The following is a 25,728-nucleotide window of genomic DNA, read 5'->3' on the forward strand; positions in this document are numbered from 1 at the left end:
TTAAAAGCGTTAAAAGTTTAAAAACATTCGAATCGATGTGCGCGCAGCTTTTGAGTTTAGCTGCAAATATACACAGATTGAATTTTCTTTTTTCATAGCTTTTCCTATGTTCTCTTTTGAGTTTACTCTCGTTTTTTTTCATTATTTCTCTATTTTTAGTCCTGTTTGTTATTTTCCTCTAAGTTTTGTGGATTGGCTTTTTTCGAAAATTGAAGAAAAAAGTCTTATGCATAAAATCTATAAGTTTTCTTATAGAGATGTTTTTAAAAAATGATTACTTTGCATCAGGGCGCACGTTAGAGCTATTTATATAACTTAAAAATTTCAAAATAGGGCCAAGGGATAGGTCAGAAATGCTAGTTTAATTTATTGTTGTTTTTTTTCGAAATTATTAATGTTGTTTTGGCTTTGAACAGGTTGTTTCTTAATAAACTATACTAAAATTTTGTTTTTTGTCGAGACAGAAAGTCATGATAGTGAATATTTAGAAAAGTGAAAAAGATTTTTGACACACAGTCTGATAGAGTCTTGATGCTGTCATCACTTTATTTTTAAGTTCAAGTTGGTAATTCATATTAAATTAAGTTTGAGGCACTTTTTTGTTATTGTGAAACCATATGTTGGTAAATAATAAGAAAACGCAGCTGTTTTTTTAAATTTTGATTTAATTTATTTTTATAGTAGTTAAATTAATGTAGATTACCATAGCTAAATGATTTGTTAATAACAGCTTAGGTAAGAACTATTTTTAGACAGATATTTTATCTCGTTAATGAACTTTGTGATTATTAATTAATTATTGAAAATGATTAATGCAAGTTTGCGATTGAACTTTGTTTTAGTCATTTTTTTAAAGTATAATAAGATTTGTATGCATTTCATGTGCATGATTTTTTCCCCCGTTGTTATGGTAAATCCTAGTATTTATCACCTAGTTTAGGTTCTCACGAGTTCTTGCACCACAGGGTGAATCACCTAAATGTGTCTATTGCTCTAATATACTTTTTACTTTACGATCATATCAAGCATCGAAAGATGCTTACATATTTCAAAATGGTGACAGATCTTAATTTTGCTTTGACATTTGTAAAGAAAATATACAGAAAAAGTCGTCAATTAAAAGCAATCTCAAATGCCAGTCCTCGATAGCCATTTTCCTTTGTCTAAAAGCTAATTTAAACACCTTATTTTGAAATTTATTTTGTGTGTGCCTTAAAGAATTTTTCCGAATGGTGACAGATGTCAAATCTACTTTGTGATTAAACATACACAAAAGACATGTCAACCCAAAATACTCTAAATGGGCCGACCCATAGAATCCGTCGCATGCTTTGCGGCAACGTGTAAAACTGACAGCACGTTCTTATAAAAAGTAGACCATAAGCAACGCCCTTACCGGACGCAAAGAAAAAAAAATAGCTCAACTTTTAGCTTTTCTATAATGAGGTTTGATCACTCTAGGTTAGTTGCGACCAGTTCAAGATGTTATCTATGCACTCAAAAATCCACCTTTTCTTAATTGCGTGTTTTTTTTATGAAGAACGTGAATTGAGCGTGAATTGAAGGCGTATACGAAAAAATAATTCGAGTTTTAAGTTAACTTATTTCTTGTAAATATTTTGATTGATCTTTGTTTTATTTGTTTAACAGGTTTTACCTGTAGAATTCAAATTAAACATAATTAAATAAAAAGAAAATAATCAAATAAAGACGATAACTTATTTTTTTGTAAACAAAATACAAAAATGAGCTTGTCCATAGTTTTCTTTTATAAATTTTTGTTAATAAGTTTTACAGTTTTCTGATGCAAATTTTGACAGTTTTTTTTGATTAATTAAACGCAAAGAAAATTAAGAGTAAGGCTTTCGCTCTTCCTCAGAATGCACTGGATTCAAAAAATTGATTAGACCTTTTAATTGAAGTTTGTCTTCTATGTTTTATGGGTGAATTACAAACACGCTTCAGATTAGGTTTCGCTTGACGTTTACGAGTTCAGCCATAGAAATTCAATGCATGCTATCACAATGGAGCTTCGACCCCACGTTTTGTTTGACAATCGTAAGGAAAATAACGTAATGTGACTCCAAACGGAAGCTCTAGTTCAATTATCCAAACATTTGATTTGTCTCACAGCTCAACAGCTGTAAAAAAATGTCTACAAACAAAATATTTGCTCTTTGGAGGTATGAAATATTAGAAAGGTCATTCAAAGCGACCTCAAAGCAGGCCCACCGTAACGCAGACGAAGATTCGCACAGATTAAGCTGTCAAATCAACGAAATGTATCCATTACGTCACCTCAATACGTTTAGTATGTCAATGTCAACGACTACGTTTCCCGAACGGGTACGACGGATTCTATAGTTAGACCTCTTAAAACCCGTGTTTTGTTGGAAAATCTATCCATAGTATAGTAGGATTTTACACGAATAACAAAAAAAATGTCCATAGTATGAATAACACCGATAAAAGTTAGAGTAGAATTTCACTATGGATGGGTTTTAGACATTTATACGAGTCTCGAATAGATCTTATGTTATTTCGTTCTCAAATGTTGGTACGATTGATATTGCATTTGTATCTCGATGGCTGTGTTCGTTAAGTAGTTTTGCATTTGAAATCATGTGTGTATTCCATTGGGGAAAAAATTCAATCAATTACTGTTGATATTATTTAGTTTTGTTAGTGAAAATGGACGAACTGGGCTTATTTTGCAAGAGAAAACAGTAGAAACTATAATTAAGTTATTCTATGTCTCCACCAAAGGTTTATCTCAGTTTAGATTAAATAAATCTTCATGGTGTTTCCACCGCACAAGAAGATTTAAAAATGATTAAGTTTGACAGCACTTTCTAAAATGCAAATGGTGTTTCGATGTTTTCGTTGTGTGAAGTGCAAGTGAGATAGTTTGATTCCTGTCAAAGAAATAAGAACTGATTAGGTCAGCACCATATGTAATTTTTTTTTTAATTTGATTAAACCAATACTATATATGCACAGACCATAGCCCATTATCTGTAAAACCAAGTCGTCCACACATATTTTTCTTCGCAAATTTTGACTCCACTCCGATCCCCGACCGGAATCGAGGCGAATAAAGCTCATTTTTAACTCGATTCAGGTATATACAGAATAAAAGCTTCCTTCAAGCTCGCTTCAACATCACATGTTAAGGTAGGTCACGAACAAACCCCCTGCTTGAAGAAATTGTTAAATTAACTTTTTTTTTTATAGAATCTCAATTTCCAGATGTTTTCTTAACATTTCTTCTTGAAAATTGTCCATTTTATTAGTTTTAGTTAGTTTTTTTTGCTAAGTTAATTTTAACTTTTGATTTTCACAAAACTTTCTTCTGTTTGTGTGTTTTTTTATTTTTATTCTGAAAGATCTTCTTTCAGTTGTACACATTTTTAAATTCAAAAATCTGGCTACTTCAGAAATTGTTGGCAATTTCTCACTTTACTATATATGGAATACCAAAAAACGCACTTAAAGTAGCAATCTTCAGTAGCCATCTTGTTTTGTCTATTAAGTAATACAAACAACTTACTGATTTAGGAGTTAATTCTATGTTTTGCGAAAAACTCAGGATTTGATTCTATGCATATGTGAAAATAAGAAAAGTGCGTATACGCCTGGGTGTGCCATTTTCAATTTTTGTTAAGAGTGAATAAAATCATGTTTTTAGTTCAGCTCTACGTTAAATAAGCATGGACAAGATTTATGGATTTGGGTGAATTATTTATTTAGAAGGTTTGAATGTAGACAACAAATTGGTAGAGGAATATTTTTTTCCAAAAACTGTTCTCAAAAATAATATAATCAAGTAATTTTATTAATGACATCAACATATGACGAACTTACTTATTTATATAAAAAGATGAATTTTGCTTTCAATTTACACAGAATTACGGTAATTTTCTTGCTCGAAATTGCGGTAATTGTCTTGTTCTTCTGGCCATTTAATTAAAGAAACCATGTCATAAAGCCTTCTTTTTTTTCAACAATAAATTGTTTAGTCTTAGGAATTAAATAAAGCTCTGAGGTAGAAAGAATATTTTTACCTACATAGGCATCAATAGCAAAAATAAATACATAAATCAACCAACTGTGAACTATAACAATCTTTTCTTTCAAGATCAGTGATCAGAGCTAAATATCCGAATACAAATGTAGTAAAAAGTTAATGCGGTCAGTAATACCAAGTTCAATAAAAATAATGTTGAACATCTTAAAATAAATTATTAAAATAAAACAAAAAAAAGAAAACAAATAAAAATTCAAATACCAAAACATACACGCACACATAACTGTAAATAATATATAATTATAATTTGCATTAAAAATAGAAATGTGCATATCTAATAGCTTTGGAGATGGATGTAAAAGTTTTGTATGAATTTTTTTGTTTTATTTTTATCTTTTTACATGCACCCATCAATCTCTTTATAATTCATCAGTCAGTTATTAAAATATGTATTTAGTTATTACTTGTTTTGAGCCAATTTTAAGTAAAGATATGGACATTTTAAGATAGATGCATTTTTGCAAGTCATTGAGCAGCGAAAATTACTGCGTTTTGCCATCGTTAACTATAGTACGAGTAAATCAAAGAAAATTGATAAATGATTTTATTTATTATTTGGCAATTTGAAATTTGTTATAAAGATTTTATCTTTGGACTTTGACTTCAAGTTTTTAATTCAAAAATTCAAGTTTGATGCTAATTTGAAATTGCAATTGAAACACAAACGGATTTATAAAAAAAAAAAACAAGTTGGAAAGGTAAATTACTTCAAAAATGTTTTTTTTTTTTTTGAAAAATTCTGTCTATAACTATAATCACATTCAAAATCGCAAGATAAAATTGTCATTTATTATTCTTGACTTTATTAGCAAACATTTGAGAAGAACATATTTTAAAATTGAGTAATGAAAAAAAATACTCTTATTTTATATTTCTTTTTGGAAATTAAGTTTTTATATGTGATACAATACAACCATGAAACTAATATGTTTCTTTAATAAGCAATATTCGCTTATTTGTGACTGTCCACGATAACTTCAAGAATTCTACCTTTAAGGTCTTGAAGCGAATGTAAAACATTGACAAAGACTTCATCTTCTACCTGATATCAGAGAAAAAATTCTTAGGGTGTTAATTCACAAGATTTTAGTGGTAACTTCTCACCACGTCGTTTTCGAAAAAAAAACACGGTTAGGAAACTTTTCTTGCAAAACTCCCAACCGTGACCAGGTTTGCGAATTTTTCAATCATTAAGCCAATAATAACCAATATTCGCTTATTTGCGACTGTCCACAATGACTTCAAGAATTCCACCTTTAAGGTCTTGAAGCGAGTGTAAAACATTGACAAAGACTTCATCTTCCACCTGATATCAGAGAAAAAATCCTAGGGTGTTAATTCACAAGATTTTAGTGGTAAATTCTCATCACGTCGTTTTCGAGAAAAAACACGGCCAGGAAACTTTTCTTGCAAAACTCCGAACCGTAACCAGGTTTGCGAATTTTTGAATTATTAAGCCATAAGTCTGTAGATGGCTTGCGAATTTAAAAACAATTAATTTATAAGGTGGTTAGTAACTTATGACTTTAAAAAAATTCAATTCATAAGCTACCAAGTGACTAACGAATTAAAACAACATTATTCACAACTTACTAAGTGACTCTTATGTTTACAACATAATTTAAGTCACGAATAAGTAAGTGACTTATCAATTAAAGTTTTCGAAATTCTTATGCTTGTTTCGATTGCATTATATTTAATTATTAAGGAAAGTAATTTTCTAGCTTTTAAAAATTATAAAATGATCGTTCTAGCTTAAACATTTCTACATAACAATTTTTCTAATGAGAACTTAACCATTAGCTTAAAAATGAATTTTTTTTTTGTAATCATAAGTCGCTTAGAATGTTGTGAATTAAGGTTTTTTTAATTCCTAAGTCTCTTCACTTTCATCTCAGTTATGATTTTTAATTTATAAGCCACTATTACTGACTTGACAATTAAATCTTTCTTATGACAAAATAAACCGAAAAAGCAAGCCCCAAAAAGGAAGACTACTGAAAGAACTGACAGAAAAAATGTTCAGTTACCAAAACAGAACCCTTCCATAAGCTATAGGGAAATAAAAAAATGGTCTTCCACTGTCTGTTAGCGCTGTCACAATACGAAGACGTCTTGTAGAAGCGATGTTACCAGACCAAAATCCACGCAAGGTACCATTCTTGACGAAAAGGCATGTGGCAAGAGAAAGGACTTTGCCGAAGCGCATAGAGAATAAGTAAAATAGAAATGGAGAAATGTTCTGTGGAGCGATGAAAGCAAAGTCATCCTTTTTGGGTCCAAGGGTCGTCGAGAATATGTGGGAAGACCCTAAAATGCAGCATACTATCCATGCTACGCTATAAAAACAGAGAAGTATGGTGGAGGAAGAATTATGATACGGGCTAGCTTTTCATACTACGGGGTCCAACCTATTTATCAAATCGTGGGTATAATGGATGCAACCGAGTATATGAAAATTCTCGAGGAGGTTATGTTACCCTATGCTGAAGAGGAAATGCCGTTGGTTTTGGGTATACCAATAAGACAATGACCCTAAGCATACGTCAAAGAGGGCAAAGTTATGAAGAAGCTATCCGTTATGGAGTGGTCCGCCCAATCCCCGCAGTTAATAAAGCAAAACCCAGGAATTCGAAAAAATTGTGGGAAGCAGTGAGTGATTGGTGCAACGCAATACCAGTCGAGAGGTGTCAGGTTTTAGTGGACTCGGTGCCACGTTGAAGTAGTCATAAAAAACAATGGTTATGCAACAAAGTACTAATTGTAAGATAACAATATTTATACACTTTCATATAACTTGTTACAGTTTTTCCTTTTCTTACTTCTTACGGTATAGATTCAGTATTTTCATATGCACTGCTATTTTTATGAACAGCCATATATTAAAAAAAACGATTTTTACTGTGACAAAGCCAACGGTAAAAATTCGATAATACTTATTTTCTGTTATTATGAATAAAATATTTTAGTTTGTTATTAGAAGTTTAATGACATATATTATAAAGTTGATATTGAAAGCCTTTTTGTTTTATTTAGAGAGCACTGCTATTTTTATGAACACAGCTGCATGTATGTTTTAAAAAATAAAAATTGGTCCTAGAGCAAAAATATTCAAACTTTAATGCAATAACTTTAAATTATAAATTGGGTGGCGCAACAGTCCGTTTATGAACTAGGGCCTAGTGACTGACGAATCTCAACCATTCCTGTGTGCGAGTACTGTTCTTGGGGATGGAAGGGACCTACAGTTTTAAGCCGAATCCAAATGGCAAATTTGAGGAAGCACAAGAATTACTCTTGGAGAATTTGTCAATTCCTCGCAAGAGGCAGAACAAAAACTTTAGGTGGCATAGGGAGGGATCGAACCCAAGACCTCTCGGTTGACAGTCCATCGCACTAACCATAATGCCACGGTTACTACTTACAAAATCGCAGCAAAAATTCTCCCAATATTTATAACATAACTGCATCTATTAGATACAATCTAAGTTCTAAAGTATCTCTTGTCCATCTCGTCTTTTCACAAAGCTCTATAGATTCTACATCCCCTTTAAAAGTGTAAACGTTGTACTAAAGATTTGATAAGAATGCTTTCTCTTACATTAGACCCTTGAGCCTTACTTTGAACGTATCACTTCCAACTTATTTATAACTATGAATAAAATCTAACAATTCAAGGATCCTCATCACCTCTTGAGTGTTCTTCATAATCATAAAATAAATGTATCTTTTTTATACAATCAAAAAGATGATTCTTATAGCGGTAAAATACTGTACTCAACTGATGTACTTTGCCTACTTGTTAACATTCAACAGTTCAAATAGCCATATTAGTATTTCATAAATACTGTACAGTGTACATAAAATTCCCTCGACCAAAAAAAGCCTGCAAATACTACTATATACCCTACAAGTGAACGTAATCAAGTGTAAAACCCCACCAAAACATGGTGTAAAAATAAATATAAACATTATTCCAAATAAAATAAAAGCTTTCGTGTGTGCTTATGCATATACCATTCATATACAAAAACAACAAAAACATGTCTTGTAATGGCCTCTAGTTAGTTAATGAGTTAATATAAAGGGTGTTACTACTAGTAAACTAGAAAATAATTTTAGTTAGTGTGATATTAAATCATTGTATCTTTAATATGTTTAACTAAATATTAACAAACACTAGTTTATGGGGGGATGTGGTAGACTGTAATTTTCAAGACATTTATTTGATTTTAATTTAATCAAAAATACTCAATTATAATGTGTTTTCAAAACATGTAATTAGAAAGCTTGTTGTGTTCAAGAATTTTAAGTGGTGTCCTTAAATGAAAACGTGTGTATTTTTATTTATAAAGAGGTTTTTTTTACTGGTCAAAATCTATTTTTGAAACCTAAACTTGATTCTCTATATTTTCGGACCTGGGGCAGCCTTGAACACGTCCTTAACTATATCTGGGTTTTTATTGGAGAGGTTTAAGGTAACTATTAAACTGCCAAAAAGAGCCACAAAACACAGGTCTTTTTTATGACTCTTAAGATTGACTGGAAAACAAAGATTAACCTTGAGTAAAGCTCAATGAAAATAACCTTAAAACTTATTTATCACTCATGTCTTAATTTTTACAAGTGTTGAAAAAGTGGTCTCAACATAAGAAACCTAGAGTACCATATGAAAAATTGGTAAAGTCACTTTAATTTGTAGAAAAAAACAAAACACCCTTTGAAAGTAAGAAACCCACTTAACACTGATAACGAACGTGCTTATGTAAAAAGCGAATACAACAACAAAATTACTGCTTACCGTAGTTTGCCACGATACTCAAAAATAAATAAATCATTATTTTTTATTCCTTTCTTTCTAAATACAAAGTTAAATTTACAAATTTATTTTAAATGTAAGTAAATTAATTTAAATAATTTCAGGTACTCAAAAATTATTAAGAACAAATTAATTAACAAAAAAATATATAAAAATAGATTAATTTTGTAATGTTTTGAAGGTTATTATCAAAAAAAAAATTAAAACAAAAACAAAAAACTTATAAAAAAACTATTTTATTGCCGAAGCACAAATAAAACTAAAAATTCTCTGCTCCACATGTTTGCCGAGTAATCGCGACTTGAATACTGTGCGGCAATTCTACGCTGCCGCTTGTTGATAGTCTTTCAAGCGTCGCGTATAGCGCACTCTTTTACCAACTCAAGCGAAGGTGCTTGTGCTGTGCCTATAGGTATATTATGTGCCTTTTGCCTTAGCGAGCCTGATGTGTGACATGCTTGATTTCAGTTCTCTAATGATGTACAAGCATATGAACATACATATGTACAAACATAAAGCTATGAAATTTAACTTACTTTGTACGCAAAAAGACTAAATTTTACATTTTTATCGTCATTATAAGTTTTGTTATGAAATAAAAGAAGCGGCAATTCATTCAAAAATAAGCAAACTACTCGTAAATATATACAATTTTTGGCAAACATTTGAGACTTTGGCGGGGTAAAAAGCTTTTGTCAATTAGCTTACTGTATTCATATTCATCTCATTTATACATACATCAATATTTTCTGACGTAAAACTGATAAATCAAAATAAAAGAAATTATTAAAAAAAAAAATATATTATTGGAAAACAATCAAGCCGAGCGAAGGCGGCAGCGGGTGTAGTTAATCAATCGTAAAACGTTTGCTCTTGACAGTAGGTAATTTTATTTATGAAGGGCAAACAAAGCTTTGATTTTAATATTATGCAATATCCTTATCAAACAACCACATTATCATTTCGGATGAATTTCGCCATGATCATTTATGTTGGATATGAAAGTTCATTCATTTTAGAACCGTTTATGAACCAAAAGATAGTGGACTTAATGACCGTTGCATACAATTTTATTATACCTTAAGAATAAACTTTCAAGTAAATGTATGTTTTCAAAACCCATTGGGGCGTATTCATAGAGAATTACTAAAGTCATGGTTTCTTGATCTATAGTTTAAGACTTATTAATAAACACAACTCTTATTCAAAGTCAATTTCCTAGCTTTTTTTAGTAAAAACAAAACAGGTTAAGTTTGTGATCTACTACAATTATACATTAAATGACAAAGAAATACTGTTATATTTGCAAACTTATTATTTTGTGCTGTCATTTTTCTCAAATTGAATGTCGAAAAAAGTAAGTAAAAAAACTATATCTCAAAATTTTGAAAATATATTTGAGTCGAAAATTTTTTAATTTTTACCAACTTTTGTTAAATTTTCTTTTAAGTTTTTATTTTTTGTAAGAAAACTGTCATTTCCGTTGTTCTCAAAATTTTAGTAAATGTTGGAAACAATATTTTTTTAAAAGATAAAAGCAGTTTAAAGCCAATATCTCAAAGTTTTGAGAGATAATTGAGTCGAAAATGAATTTTTACCAACTTTTAATAATTTTTTTGTTTAGATTCTTATTTTTTGTAAAAAACTATCAATTTTAAAAACAATATTTCTTATAAGTTAAAATTAGTTGAAAGCCATAATCTCAATTTTTTTAAAGATATTTGAGTCGAAATTCAATTTTTATCAACTTTGAGTAATGTTTTTTTTAGGTTTTTATTTTTATAAAAAAAACTGTCAATTCGATTTTTTTCAAAATTTTATCATTTTATTGTTTTGCAGATAAAATCATGTTGTATTAGTAAAATTTTCGAGTTGACAAACATTTATTCAGTTTTTTTGGTTTATAAAAAAAACGTTCATTTGATTTTTTTCAAAAATATATTTGTTTAGTAGCACTTTGCAATATATTATTTAAAATTTAATTTAAGTCTCTAGCATTGTTGGTTCGTAAGATATTTAGGTTTAACCAAAATGTTCACCTTTTTTTAAACTGCTATAGTAAAAATCCTCCTACGCAATTTTCTTGAGAGCACTTTTTGCATTTTTTTGCCTTTTTATCTGCATAACAAAATTTATTTGAAGTCGATATCTCTTCTAGTTCCTGAGCTATGGACAACAAAAAAAACGTACACACGCACGCACAGACATCTTTCCAAAAATCTTTAATTTCGACTCGAGAAATGTCAAAATCTTCAATTTGAAAATTCGGACCCATTACAATAACTTCCTAAGGGAAGTTAAAAATCAAAAAAAGCAACTGACAACGTTTTATAATATTTTAGATCAACAGCAAAGAAAATATAAAACGCGGACGGCAGGAAAACTGGTAGCAGTCAGAGAAGTGATTCGGCGGCACATCAACATTGTCGACGGTAAGAGAAATGATGTTACGATTATAATAAAAAAAAGGATCTTGGTTCGATATGAGAGCCGCATCTATATGGCTATAATAGATGCTGTTTAAACCTGGAGATTGTCAAAAACGTGTTGTCCTCTTTCACTTTGTAGTGACTGTTTCTATATCCAAACAATATATTTTGTAGAAATATTTGTCGCTTAGTATAAATGTTGATAGTATAAAGATCAAATATGACATTTGGCTGTGATAATAACTACTAAAAGACAGCATTTCCTGTGTTTATAGTTAGGCCACAGATTTAGCCCTAAACTTAGGTTTAAATTTATTTATAAATAGCCTAAACTCTGGACTTGCTTAGTAAGAAGTTAGCAAGAGTTTAGCAAACATCTATGAATATGTACCATTTTTGATTTAATAACTTACGAGCAGAAGAACAACAATATTTACCGAAAGTTTTAAATCCAATTTCTGCTGATTTAGAAACATTCATAAAAGTTTAAAACAATAAATAATTCTAAATCTCAGTACAAACGACTTGTCATTAAGCAGACGTAGTCAAAGATTTCTCAATCTGGTTATAACACTTGTCAACACGGACTTTTCCGATAGGTTTTGATGACTATAATTCAAATCGGAATTAAAAATCTATCACCTCAGGTTTTTAAGATAATACTTTTTAGAATTGAAAAAATAAACAGAGTATGTTTGGCTTTTTGAGGATATGTTTTCCGAGTGCAAATAAACCTTGTCTTCAATTTGCAGTTAAAATATTTAGATTATTGCATAAAATGTTGAAACAAACGGTTCTTATCAGAAAAAGACGAAATGGTTTTAGAGTAATTTTTGTTTTTGTAATATATATTTTTTGAAATATTTATGTATATAAATAAAAATTAACAAATTATGATAAAGGTTTTTTTTTAATTCTTGATGTTAAAATTGAAGCTTGGATTCAAAATCAGTTCTAAAATTAATCCCAAAACGTAGTCTTTAAAACGATGGATGGTCATATATTAAAAACCAGATGTGATAGAAAAATTAGAGTTCAAGACAACTTATTTTATAAAGTATTGTTTTATTTGCATGACAGAAAAAAGAACTTAATTTAGTCGACCAGGGAATCTGAGAATGGTCTAGAAACTAATTTATGGATAAGCTTTTAAAATATCATTAAAAGTAAGTTTTTGGAGGCCATTATTAAAATTTAACAAACCACGAACTTGCGTATATGTATATTAGGGCTCAGAACACACAATTTTCAAATCTGTCATTAAGTTAAAAATAGCTAGATAAGATATTTCAACGTCTTTTCAGATTATTGTTCTGACAATTGCTCACACTGATCTTTCTAACACGGTTCTCATAGTTGAATTTTTGATTACGAAAAATTGATTGGTTCGTAAATAAGTACATAAGTAAATTGAAATACAAGACATGTTAAAAGATTGAAATCCATGGGAATAAATGTTTTATTTTAGAAATATTATTTTGTGGCTTTAATCCCTTGGTTTACAAAAACATGAGTGTAAAGTTATTTTCTTAATGTCTAACATACAATTTATTTTTTCTTTATTATTTATCATAACAAACTTTTGAAAAGCTATCAGTTCTTCTCTTTCTTTAAACGTGATTTTTTACATCATACAACTATGGAACTGTCATGTAAACCATTGACATCTGTTTTTGCACAAGTAATGTGACTAATAATGACGTGTAACATTTTGAATTAGTCGCGTTCAATCTCAGGTAGATTGGGTATAGCTTTCTGTTAGTTTTTTACGTGTAAAAGAACAACTATGATATTCAAAAAGAAATCCAAAAGTATTTGACAGAACAGATGATTAAAATTGAATTTAAACGAACCTAAAAATTGATTTTAACAATAATGTTGGACCTCACATTCTAAATGTTTTTCTACTTTATGTGAACAGCTGAATTTAGCTCTTACTTTTTGCTAGCTATCTCAATTTATGTAGCTATCCAACTCGTTCAATAAAGTATCTACAAATTAGTTTATCGAGTATTGCCAATACGATTAAACGCAGCCATTGAGTATGACAATGTCCAAACCGAATTACAAGTATACAAATAATGTGTTAAGACGATTGGCAGATAAGTGACAAATTTATGTATTTTAGTCATTTAATTTGAATTCTCTCTGATCCGTTATCCCAATTGATCTTGAATACTTTTTTTTTAAATTTAGAAGATTCTGAAGATTAATGTAATTATTGCATATGTAAAACTTATGATAACTTCTAAATTGTCTATTTGAGCATTAACATTAATGTTTGCTGAAAAATACAAAAACAATTACAATTGTCAAGTTTGACGTTTATGTATACAAAGTATAATGTAGAAATAGGTCCGTTGGCGTACCTTCCTAAAACAGTCTTATTTTACGAAAAATTACGAAATTTAACTAAATCCTGTTCGCGTACTCAAAAATTTCGTAGAGTAAAATATTTCCCCAAGCTACGAATTTTAGCCCAAGAAATTTCTAAATTGATCCATTTACAAAAAAATAAATAAATTCTAACCACGAAATGAAACGATAATGTTTCAAAATTTGTATTTCTTTTTGACGCGAACAATTTGTTGTTTTCCCGTTCGCTTAATTTTTTGTAGTTTTGTCTTTTTGTGAGAGAATTTTTCCCCGACACTTTAAAATATCTCTTTTTACGAATTTAAGTGAAGAAAGTACGCGAACGGGCCCAATGATTTTGGTTTTAAATTCAGAAAGAAATCTTTTTCTTTTCAGAATGAGAAATGTCATTTTTACCAAGTCAAATAAAAAAATTACATATAGTATGTTCAAAAACTTTTCACTCAAAAAAACATGTAACTTTTCAGGAAATAAAGTTTACTATTATGCTTTCTGTACAATGTTTTTGTTCTGTCAGAACAATTGAAAATCTTTTCATTTGTTTTCAAAATTCACAGTGTACAAGCAATCATCATATTGTTTTTGCATTGTGGTTGTGGAAAAAGGTTAATAAGGTTTTACTAAATTTCTCTTATTAAGAATGAGCAAGTTAAAAACAAATTAAAAACCTATTTAAATTGTATTTTAGTGCCAAACGTATTAAATTCTCACACAATATTTAAAACGTTTAAAAGATGTCATAAAATTTAATATTTTGTACGTTAATGATAAAATTGTAAACATTTTAATATGGATTAAAGTATGAAACACAAAATTTATTTGAAAACGGACGTATACAATTTAATCAATGTTTTGATTCAAAAACTGAAACGAAGCTCTAAAAATTATTATTTTTCGATGAAAGCCTCTTTGATTTCGCTTATTTTTCCAATATTGGTAAAAAAAAAACAAAATATTTACCACTCCAGTAGATTTATCGATATTTCAAAAAAAGGTCTTACGGAAATACAGCGACACAGCCATAAGTCTGTCTGGATTTTATCTGTGTTAACTTTATTCGATTTAATTTTTAACCCCGCGATTGATGAAACAATTTAACTTTTAAAATTCACCTTCTATGCAAATTCATTGAGAAAAATTAAATTTAAACTTACACTAAGCTGTTACACATCAACAATAAAGCCAACAACCAAAGTGCTTTACTTATTAGATTCGGATTTGGACTAAGTTGCGCCGTTGTAGCTGAAGCCGTAGCCGAAGCCGTAACCGCCGAAATGCACTGACATAGTGGTTCTTACACTTTCGCTAAGAGTTTTGCTTTAATTTTTTTAAGATTAGAGGAATAGGTAAAGAGGTCTTGGACATTTAGCCAAACTGGATATTATTGCACTTTGATATCACTCTGCAAAATCTAGAATCGAGTTATTGCAATTGGAATCATTTGTAATTTTGTGTTTTTATTCGTGGAGCCTTTCAATACTCCAAAGTTCAAAACTTGTTCTGTTTTTTTTTTTTTTGTTTTTTCAATCTTATAGTTTTTAGAGATTGTGCGTTCTTGTTAATAATTTTATTCTGATGTAATCTGTACCGTTAATAATTTATGATCACTGGTCACTGGTCACTTTGATTTGCTTTACTGACAAATATTAATTCAAACATACAAAAAAAAACACGCTCAACCGGCAAAAATTATAATTGCTCTAATTACATTGAACTCATGTATACAGAGTTTTATTGTACGTTTAATTTTGGGCTAGATTATGGTTGTCCTACCCCGGCCAAGCAAATGAATACTGAGCGGCCTGAACACACAAAATAAACCCAACAGATCACTCTGCCAGTTTAAACAATGATCTTTGGGTAAAATGTACTCTGTTAGGTTGTAGATATATATTTCTATAGGTTAGATACATTGTGCTTTGAGCTCTCATCATCATCATCATCGATGTTATAGAAGTTGATCTTTTTGTATCTAAAATCTGAATATCTGAGGTGCATAAAAGCACACGTGAATGATTGTAATTAACTTTTATCAACATGAATTACCATTAATAGTTTTCATTCTGTCTATAATAAATATGTATAAAGATATGATTGGATGTAGGTAAATAATTTGTTGTTATTATGGGATAATCTCGAAAAGTGTGATTTGAGGTTTTTTTATTCTGCAGGGTGACTTGTAATGGGTTGGTTTTGTGGTTGGTTTATTTTCTGTTGTTATATTGTGTTGAGATTGAAAGCATTTACATTATACAATAATATCTTAATGGTGATAAATACTTGCTGACCTGCTTTGCACCTCTAGCTTTTGAAATTGTATCTTTAATTGATTAAAATTATACTTGAGGTTCAAATTGACACAAGTAGTTAAGCAAACACAAGTTGTGTTAAATGTTATTACTTTGTTTGATTTTATAAAAAAGTAATACATTTCTTCAATTTTTTGTTAAAAAGGTTTTGAAATGATTCAAGATTGCTTAAACAAATTGTCTTGACGTACCCTATATAGAAATATAGAACAACAAAAAGTTTGTTTTTAAGGTTTTTGACCTCTCACGAAAAAAAAACTATATTTAAAATATTGTTTTTATCAAAAAATTAGGTCACACTTTAATATGCATCAAATATACTTGGAAGTAGAGCGAGCAGAGGTTTTTGAAAGTTCCAATTTCGGGTAAACATTACCCTAGAAAAGATGAATACAAAATAAGTAAAAACATAACATCTCGCATTGTGATTTAAAAGTCTAATTTTTTTTTTTAACTAATTAATTTCTTAGTACTTTTATGAGTTTTATGCAAAGTTAATTTTAAATTCAAAAAAGAAATTTTGCATTCATCAAATTCTATGAGGAATCTACTAAAACAGGTTGAAGACAAATTTCGTAAAACGTACGGGAAACTTTTATCGTCGCCCCTATCTCAAGAACCAGTGAAGATATCGGCTTCAAATGAATTTTGTTCTACAGATAATAATGCAGAAAGCTGCAGAATGGACTTTCAAACATATTGAGCATTGAACATTTCGGTTAACCTAAAGTATCGCACGCATCAAAAACTGTAGTAACTTAAACTTAATTTATATTATATATTGTGACGTGACGTGATACAAAAAAAGTATGTTTTTGGAAAAAATTAACGGTTTTTTTATAAATCAAAAAAAAACTGAACAAAATAATTGTCACCTCGAATATTTCACGACAAAAAAAAAATTTACCTCCAATATTATTTACAAAAAAAATAAGAACCTAAAAATAGAAGAATTGATTTTCAATTTAAATATCTCTCCAAAATTCAGAGACATTGACTTAAAACTAATTTCATTTTATAAAAATTATAGTTTTCAACGTTCAGCTAAGTTTAAGAAAAGATTGAATTGACAGTTTTTTTGCAAAAAATAAAAACACCTCCAGATAGACGGCAACGCCCGCCATTGTCTTATTATTATTTTATTAATGTCGTTGAAACTTATATTGTAAGAACTAATTTGTTATAAATAAAATATTTGAATCTTGAATCTAAAAACACCCACAAAATATTACTAAAATTTAGTAAACATTAATTTTCGACTCAAATAACTTTTAAAAAAATTAAAAAAAAATGTTCAAAAAATAAACATCTTTATGTTTATAAAAATCCGACGTTCAGTTTTTTCCTAAAAAATTAAATCCACAAGAAATAGAAAGCAATATGTTGTTGGTATTTTTAAGCAAATTTTGTTGGTATTTTTAAGTAAATTTTTTTAGAATAATTCAACTGACTTTTTAACAAAAAACGAAAACCTACAAACCATTTAAGCAAAACTAATTGACAGACGGTATAGGAAGTTAACAGTCTGGTCGCATCCCAGTCCCTTTCTTATTCAAATGGTCACTAGGGCGTATACGTACTTTTTTATGGGAATTGGAACATGCGTTTTGTTTTTAAAATAAATCATATGTAAGTTAATATTTTTAAAAAGTACAACAAAGAATTTATTGTTTAGCAAAATGACATTCACTTCAAATGTTAAATTATGTTAGACGAACATTTTTGCAATTTCTCAAACCTACTTCTAGCTTTTTGGTTCTTTAATTATTGTTTAAATGTAATTTTTTTTAAAAAGTGCATTTTGTTTCTTAATGAGTTCTACTTCCGAATCGATGTTATTTTGATGTCTGGCAGGTGATGCATTTTGTATAGTGAAAAAAAATTATATATTCTTAAAAATGTATTGATTTGTTTGCATAATGTACTTAACATTGTTTTGTTTTTCAAATTAAGAAGCTATTAATAAAAAAAATATGGTGTGTCCCCTTTTTTTCAAGAAGATGTGATATTGAATATCTTTCTTACAAACATAAACAAATATTTTTCACATCACTCAATATATGTGTGAAACAAAACAAACACACAAAGCATCATTTGATTCACTTTAGTAATCATAAATAATGAATCATCCAGTAAAATATCAAAAACTACATATATATGTACAAATGTATATGCCCATTCTCTCAAATGTGTAAGTTTTGTACTTTATTTTTGAGAGTGCTGAAAAATGCTTGGTTTCATGATTACCCATTAGTTGATTATAAAGGATGTTCCAAAAATTCACATAAGATTTTAATCTGCCATCAATTCCATTTTTCAAGTCCATTTCTTGTGTTTTTAGAAATTTGTATTTAAATTTTGAAATTAATATGCAAATTATGAGACTGCGAGTTTTAATTTGTTAAATTATTATTTAATAATAGATAAATATAGAGCTTAGGAAGCTTTGACAGAATATAGATTTTTACTTTAAAAGTTTTGCATTCGTACAAAATTTTGAACTCGAGATTTTACTCAAACATGAAATTACAATGATAGAGACATAGAAAAAAAGTGGGTTTGTTAAATTAGGTTTTAAGCCCATTCACGTTTTAATTTTTGTTTAAAACTAAAAATAACAGCAGTCCCCATTCCAATTCTTGAACCAAAAACTGAAAATTTGAATTGTCTCTAGTTTGATTTTCGCTTTTTTTTTTCTTAAATTGGCCTCATTCAGTAAACAAAAGAGGCGGGGATGCGACCCACACTGATAACTTCCCATCCCGTCTTGCTTAAAAGTTTGTCTATAGGTATCAATTTTTACCAAATTTGCGTACTATTTCTTACAGATTTTATTTTATTGAATATCGAAAATAATATTTTCTGTAAAATAAAATAAGTTTGAAGCCAATTTTTTTAATTTTTGAAAAGATATTTGAGTCGAAAGTAAATTTTTACCAAGTTTTAGTATTGATCTGTCAATTCGATTCTTCTCAAAATTTTATCGAATGTTGAAAACAATATTTCTTATAAGATAAAATTAGTTTGAAGCCGATGTCTCAAAGTTTTGAAAAGATATTTCAGTCGAAAATCAATTGTTACCAACTTTTATACATTTTTTTTTAAATTTTTATTTTTTGTAAAAAACTGTCAATGTTGAATGAATGTTGAAAACAATATATTTTAAAAGATACAAATAGTTTAAAGCCAATGTCTCTAAGTTTTGAAAAGATATATGTATGAGTCGAAAATCAATTGTTACCAACTTTTATACATTTTGTTTTAGTATTTATTTTTTGTAAAAAAATGTCAATTCAATTTTTCTCAAAATTTGTCCTAATGTTGATTACAATATTTCTTATAAGTGAAAATTAGTTGGAAGCCATAATCTCAAAGTTCTAAAAAGATATTTACGTCCAAAAACAATTTTTACAAATTTTTGTTAATTTTTTTTTAGGTTTTTAATTTTTTGTAAAAAAACAGTCAATTTGATTTTTTTCAAAATTTTACAGAATGTTGAAAACAATATATTTTGATAGATAAAAGTAGTTTGAAGCCAATGTCTCGAAGTTTTGAAAAGATATTTGAGTCGAAAATAAATTTGTACCGACTTTTATTAATATTATTTATAGGTTTTTATTTTATGTAAAAAAACTGTTGATTCGATTTTTCTCAAAATTTGTCCTAATGTTGAAAACAATGTTTCTTTTAAGTTAAAATTAGTTGGAAGCCATAATCTCAAAGTACTGAAAGGATATTTAAGTCGAAAAACAATTTTTACAAATATTTTTCAATATTTTTTTAGGTTTTTAAGTTTTTGTTAAAAAAATTGTCAATTCGATTTTTTTCAAAAAAATTTTACTGAATGTTGAAAACAATATTTTTTGAAAGATAAAAGTTGTTTAAAGCCAAAATCTCAAAGTTTTAAAAAGATATTTGTATCGAAAGTCAATTTTTACCAACTTTTGTTATTTTTTTAGGATTTCTAATTGTTTGTAAAAAAACTGTCAATTCGTTTTTTACAAAATTTTTCTGAATGTTGACAACAATATTTTTTCAAAGATAAAATGAGTTCAAAGCCAAGATCTCAAAGTTTTGAAAATATATTTGAGTCGTAAATCAATTTTTACCAACTTTTGTTAAATTTTGTTTAGGTTTTTATTTTTTATAAAAAAAAAACTGGCAATTGGATTTTTCTCAAAACTTTACCAGATGACAAAAACATCAATCTTCGTTGCACAAAATTGTTTTGGAGATGAAATCAAATTTTGTATCTTCAGTTTTTTTGATTTATAAAAAAAACGTTAATTGGATTTTTTTTAAATGTACTTGTTTTGTATCACATTACAATATATAATATAAAATTTAATTCAAGTCTCTAGCGTCATTGGTTCATTAGATATTTAGGGTTAACCAACATTTTGACTTTTTTTTTCAAACTGCTATGGTAAAAAAAAATCACCCACGCAATTTTCTTGAGAGTCCTTTCTGCATCTGTCTGCCTTATTATCTGTATAACAAAATTTATTTGAAGTCGATATCTCTTCTGGTTCTTGAGCTGTGGACGACGAAAAAAACGTCACTAACGTACGTACACACGCACGCACAGACATATTTCTAAAAATCTTTTATTTCGACTCTAGGGACCTTGAAACGTGGAGAAATGTCAAAATTTTCAATATGACAAATTGGACACATTACAATAATAACTATGGGAGGTTAAAAATGTTTGTATTGCTCCAGAAGGGTACCCACCATAAAACCCTTATTCAGTTTTAGAGTTTTCTCAAGAACTACTCAAACGATTTCTGCACAGGTTCTTATAATTTGTCAATAATATTTGATGATCAAAAATGTCATTTTTTTTTTTTCGAAATTTGATATCTCGAAATCGAGTCATCATTTTTTACGAAATTGAAATGTAAAACGTACATTAATAAGCTCTTAATAAATGCATTCTTAAAATATTCTAAAAACCAAATTAAAAAATGTTATATAAAAATAAACAGTTTTAACGATTTTCAAATACAAAATTTTAAAAACAAAGGTTTTTTTAAGAAATCAAATGGCATTAACATTTTGAAAACAAACTTATTTTGCAGGTACATTTTTAAATCTTAAAACAGAGGAAATATTTTTAAAGTGACGCATTTTATTTAATTTGCATAAAGTTGATGTATTTATCTCAATTTTTCTAAAAATTGACTTAGTGAGTTTTTATAGAACGACGACTACGATATGTAATCTAAGCGGCCCTAGATTCTAACCTTCACTCGTACCTTCTGTTGCGACACTTGAAAGACTTGTTTTTGGAAGACAAATTTCCTTAACCATTCCTTTGAATTCTTCTGAATTACAGCTGCTGAAGTTAAATCAATATTCCAACCATACTCAAGATAAGTTTTCAAATATAAATCAAAACGAACAAGTGTTACCATCATTCTAAAAATTATGGGGCAATGTGCTTACCACTAACTTTAATTTCAAAAGCTTACACACTTTACTATAATATAAAGTTATAAAAACTTTGAAAAAAGAAATGTAGTTTAAATATATTCAAATAAAAATAAAATAAATTAAAAATATTTAAAATATAAGCAGTAACGAAAATTTATTTCGACTTGCTTCAGGTAAAAATCTCCTTGGTTAAAAAAATGAAAATTGCCTACTTTCTTAATTTTGTTTGTGAAAACATTCAAAAAATACTATTTTTAAACTTTTTAATTAAAAAACTCAAGGAAAATATATAATTTCCAAATGATGGGGATTATGTATGTTTGTTCTTTTGGTTTGTAAATCAAAATTATTCATGTTGTTTTCGTTACAAATAAATACATCATAAGTCCACAAAAGAAGCTAAAAGGCCAAAAGCTTTATGTCTTCATTAGAATAATTTATTAAATTTGTTGAAAAATTAATTTCGCATGGAATATAATTTCCTAAATAAGTTTTTTTTTTTATAAATTACTTTGACGTGAATGTATGTATATATGTATTGATGAAAAAAATAAAATAAAAATCGACCTCGTACACACATGTAGATGGATTTTTGAAAATTTACTCTCACCACACAATATAGCCTATTTCATATTCCCAGCTGAAGTCCGCCCACGACTAAATGAACTTATATTTCGAACATAAATAAATTTAAAAATAAAAATGAAAATATAGAAAGGAAGAACGAAAAGAGAAATACAAATTTTACTTCATTTTGCAAAAACAAAAATAAAACAAAAAAACAACAAACATAAAATATATCACCCAAAGAAAAAAAAAGATATACAAAATATATTCCTCATTATTCAAAACAACAACAAATAAATGAGTATATTTTACACTAAAAAATAATAATGATATTATCTATATGCTTTGTTTAAAAAAAAATACAGTTTTATAAAAATTATCATTCGATGAATATGATGATTATATTATGTGATAAACGAATAAACGAAAGCGAAAGTTGTGTTTAATAATTCTTTTCTTTTAATATTTGAAAATGATACATTCACCATGAAAAAGAGATTGACGTTTATAAGACAGGCATTTTTTCGGGGGTAAAACAGATAAATTATTACCCATAACTGGAGCCATACAAGTTAGAAACCTTGTCAATGAAGTAGCCGGTGCTAGAAATTCGGCAAGTCCTGTAAAAATATTTACACACGTACAAATATAATGGTTTATAAAATAAAATAAATACTGAAAACCCTGATCTGTAGGAAAACAAAGTCGGTAATATTTGAATGTTTGACTTGAAGATTCCTAGTTACATTTCTCATACAAAATTCCGATGTGGAGGCAGCCTTAAACAATGTACACATATTTCATTCATACTTTGTTTCGCCTAAAAATATATCCTTTCTGTTTTTTATATCCTTTCCCATTAAAAATACGAATCTACACTTTACATTTCCATCAGGTAAATTGACGAAACTAACTCATCTAACATAGTTGTATTTATAGAGCTTTAGTTTTGGACTTGAACACTTAAGAAAAAACTTATGAAAACTTTAATTTTCTTTCGAAACTTCACTACGTGATAATTATGGCTGAAACACAAACACGCTTCAGCTTCGGCTTAGTCGGCGTTACGTTGGGCCTGCTTCGAGGTTGCTTTGAATGACACTTCCAATATGACATTTCTAAAATGGCACTTCTTTCATTGGCAGCTGTTATTTTTTCTCAAAATTAAAAAAATATGAGTTTTGAAAAAACAAATGTATTTTGTTTGTTGACTTTTTTACAGCGTGAAGCTGTCAGACAAAGCAAGTGTTTAGCAAATTTGAACTAGAGCTTCTGTTTGCGTCACATTACGTAACGTTACGTTATTTCCTTACGATTGTCAAATGAAACGAGAGGTCGAAGCTTCATTGTGATAGCATACATTGAAATTGACGTAAACGTCAGGTGAAGCCGAAGCTGAATCGTGTTTGTGTTTCAGCCATTAACCATTCGATGCACCTCGTTAATTTTTCATACCATTTTTGGTGTGATGATTGTTTACATTATCACCCGAAAATCTATACAAAAATATCTTTAAAAATAATTCATAATCCAATAAAGTGCCACGTCTTTTCTTTTTTTTGCCTTCAATATTTTTGAACTTAAAAAATCTAGTTTAGATGGTGTATTTTTGTAAGAGCAATAATAGCTGACAATTAACTGACAATTGTAAAATACCTTTCAATACAAAATTTTCTGATAAAACGGATGGCAGATTTTTTCTAAAAGTCGTACTATTTAGTTGTGAGTTAATTAAATGATTCCATATTGTCAAATGTCTTAAACAGCGACATCTAACAGTGTTTTCTGCTAATGGCTGAAATTGACATTTCTGACAATACTGTCAAACAAAATTGTGAAATCACACGACTGTAAGACAAAAGGATGTAAGGACGATTTTAAAACTGAAGATCTGTCAATATTGTAATATCTGACAATCGTCTGTCCTAGCTCTAATTCATGAGTCGAAATGTTGAAAGCTTCAACTATATTTTCTCAGGAAGAAAAAAGTGTACAAAATGTCAAACAATAACATTTAAGCAAAAAATAATAAATGATACATTAAATGACTATTTCAAAAGTCCCATACGTCAAGTTTTTTCCGGGTAACAAGTTATTATAGGTAACCATATCCTGATAATGACTAATCTAGAAATATTGTCAAAAACCGTAAGATCTCATGATTGTAATTACATTTTTGTGTTGATAAATCATCTGTACTATAGCTTAAGTCTATGACAAAACACAGCCATCAACTTTCCGTGTTTGTTCTTTTATTTTGCAGTTTTTTTTAACGAATGTGATTGTCAAAATTTTTGATATTTGAGCTTGAGTTTATTAAATAGTTTAACTAATTTTCTAAGATTCACATTCACACCCGTCCGATCTCCTGATTGTAATATAATTTTTGTATTGACAGATCTGTCAATATTGTTCGATCTGACAATCAACTGTACTAAAGCTTAATGCTTAAGTCCATGACAGAAAACAGCCACCAACTTAACGTGTTTGTTGTTCTATTTGTAGTTATTTTTTTTTAACGAATGTGATTGTCAAATCACATGTTTTTGACATTTGAGCTTCAGTTTATTAAATAGTTTAACGAATTTTCTAAGATTCACATTCGTCAAGTTTTTCTTTTGGGTTCCAAATGATAACATTCAACCATATCCTGATAATAACATATCTGGAAATATTGTCAAAAAAATAGTAAGATTTTACAATTGTAATACATTTTATTGCCAGATATGTCAATATTTTTCGATCTGACAGTCAACTGTACTATAGCTTAGGTCCATGTTTGTTGTTCTATTTTGCAGTTATTTTTTTAACGAAAGTGATTGTCAAACCATAATTTTTTAACATTTGAGGTTGAGTTTATTAAATAGTTTAACGAATTTTCCAAGATTCACATTCGTCAAGTTCTTCTTTCAGTTCCCAAGTTTTAACAAGTGCCATTTTTCGTTCGCTTGCGGATGTGATCGTTCTCACGAGAATATAATAGTCAAGTAACTCACTAAAACTCAAAACAAACAAACATCTACACCGTTAATTAGGCCCTTGAGTATTAATAAGCTCCTTTGTTAATTTTGTTTCCCTGATATTGCGAATAATGCAGCAGGTATTTACATCATCTCTAAATTTGAGAACGAAACTCATTCACATATAATACGTCTCTCATAAACAGAACTGTGCAACTTATTAGCGGAATATTTTTCTTTCAAAACTAATCATATTGCACATTTGCCATAAATTAAAAGTTTCGTTAAGTTTATTCAAAAATTGAACTATTTAAATTTAATTAGGTTTTATTTGTTCCAGGCCAACGTGTGTCTATAATGAATATAGCAGTACCTGCTATCCTATGTATTAAGCTTCTTTTAAAGCTTGAAATATATGCAAAATCTTTATCAGCTGATAGATCACGCTTTTACATGACTATAGCTATAAAAATAAAGAAAAGTACCTACCTACTTCTCGTGACTGAAAGGTAATTTGCGTAACGACGACGACCGCGACGAACCTACATTTTATAACTAACTTAAATTTTACACTGCTCTTAGTAATTTTTCTTTCTATAGTTGTTGGGCTTGAGAGTGAGTACCTGTGATGTTAAAGTTAAATTATTCAATGTAAATATTTTTGATTGTCTAGCAGAGGAAGTCGTTTTTATCTCATATTTACAATTGTTAGATGTTTTTCTTTTTTGTTTGTTTACATTTCCGA

General features: G+C 28.7%; 1 protein-coding gene across 5 annotated transcripts in view; it reads right to left on the bottom strand.

Annotated features, from left to right (window-relative positions):
- The window catches only part of LOC129945464 (titin homolog), a 61,496-nt gene that overhangs the window by 28,548 nt on the left and 7,220 nt on the right, over window positions 1–25,728 (bottom strand). The window contains exon 2 of one of the 5 annotated variants that reach the window (XM_056055232.1): window positions 22,575–22,643. The exons of 3 other annotated variants lie outside the window; for them this stretch is intronic. In XM_056055232.1, coding sequence (XP_055911207.1) covers window positions 22,575–22,643 — 69 coding nt within the window. Of the gene's footprint in view, window positions 1–8,888; window positions 9,186–22,574; window positions 22,644–25,728 lie in introns of those variants that run through there. One more of the 5 variants, XM_056055236.1, reaches the window with a different exon arrangement.

The sequence above is a fragment of the Eupeodes corollae genome, chromosome 2 (assembly GCF_945859685.1).
Source record: "Eupeodes corollae chromosome 2, idEupCoro1.1, whole genome shotgun sequence".
Classification (NCBI taxonomy): Eukaryota; Metazoa; Arthropoda; class Insecta; order Diptera; family Syrphidae; genus Eupeodes; species Eupeodes corollae.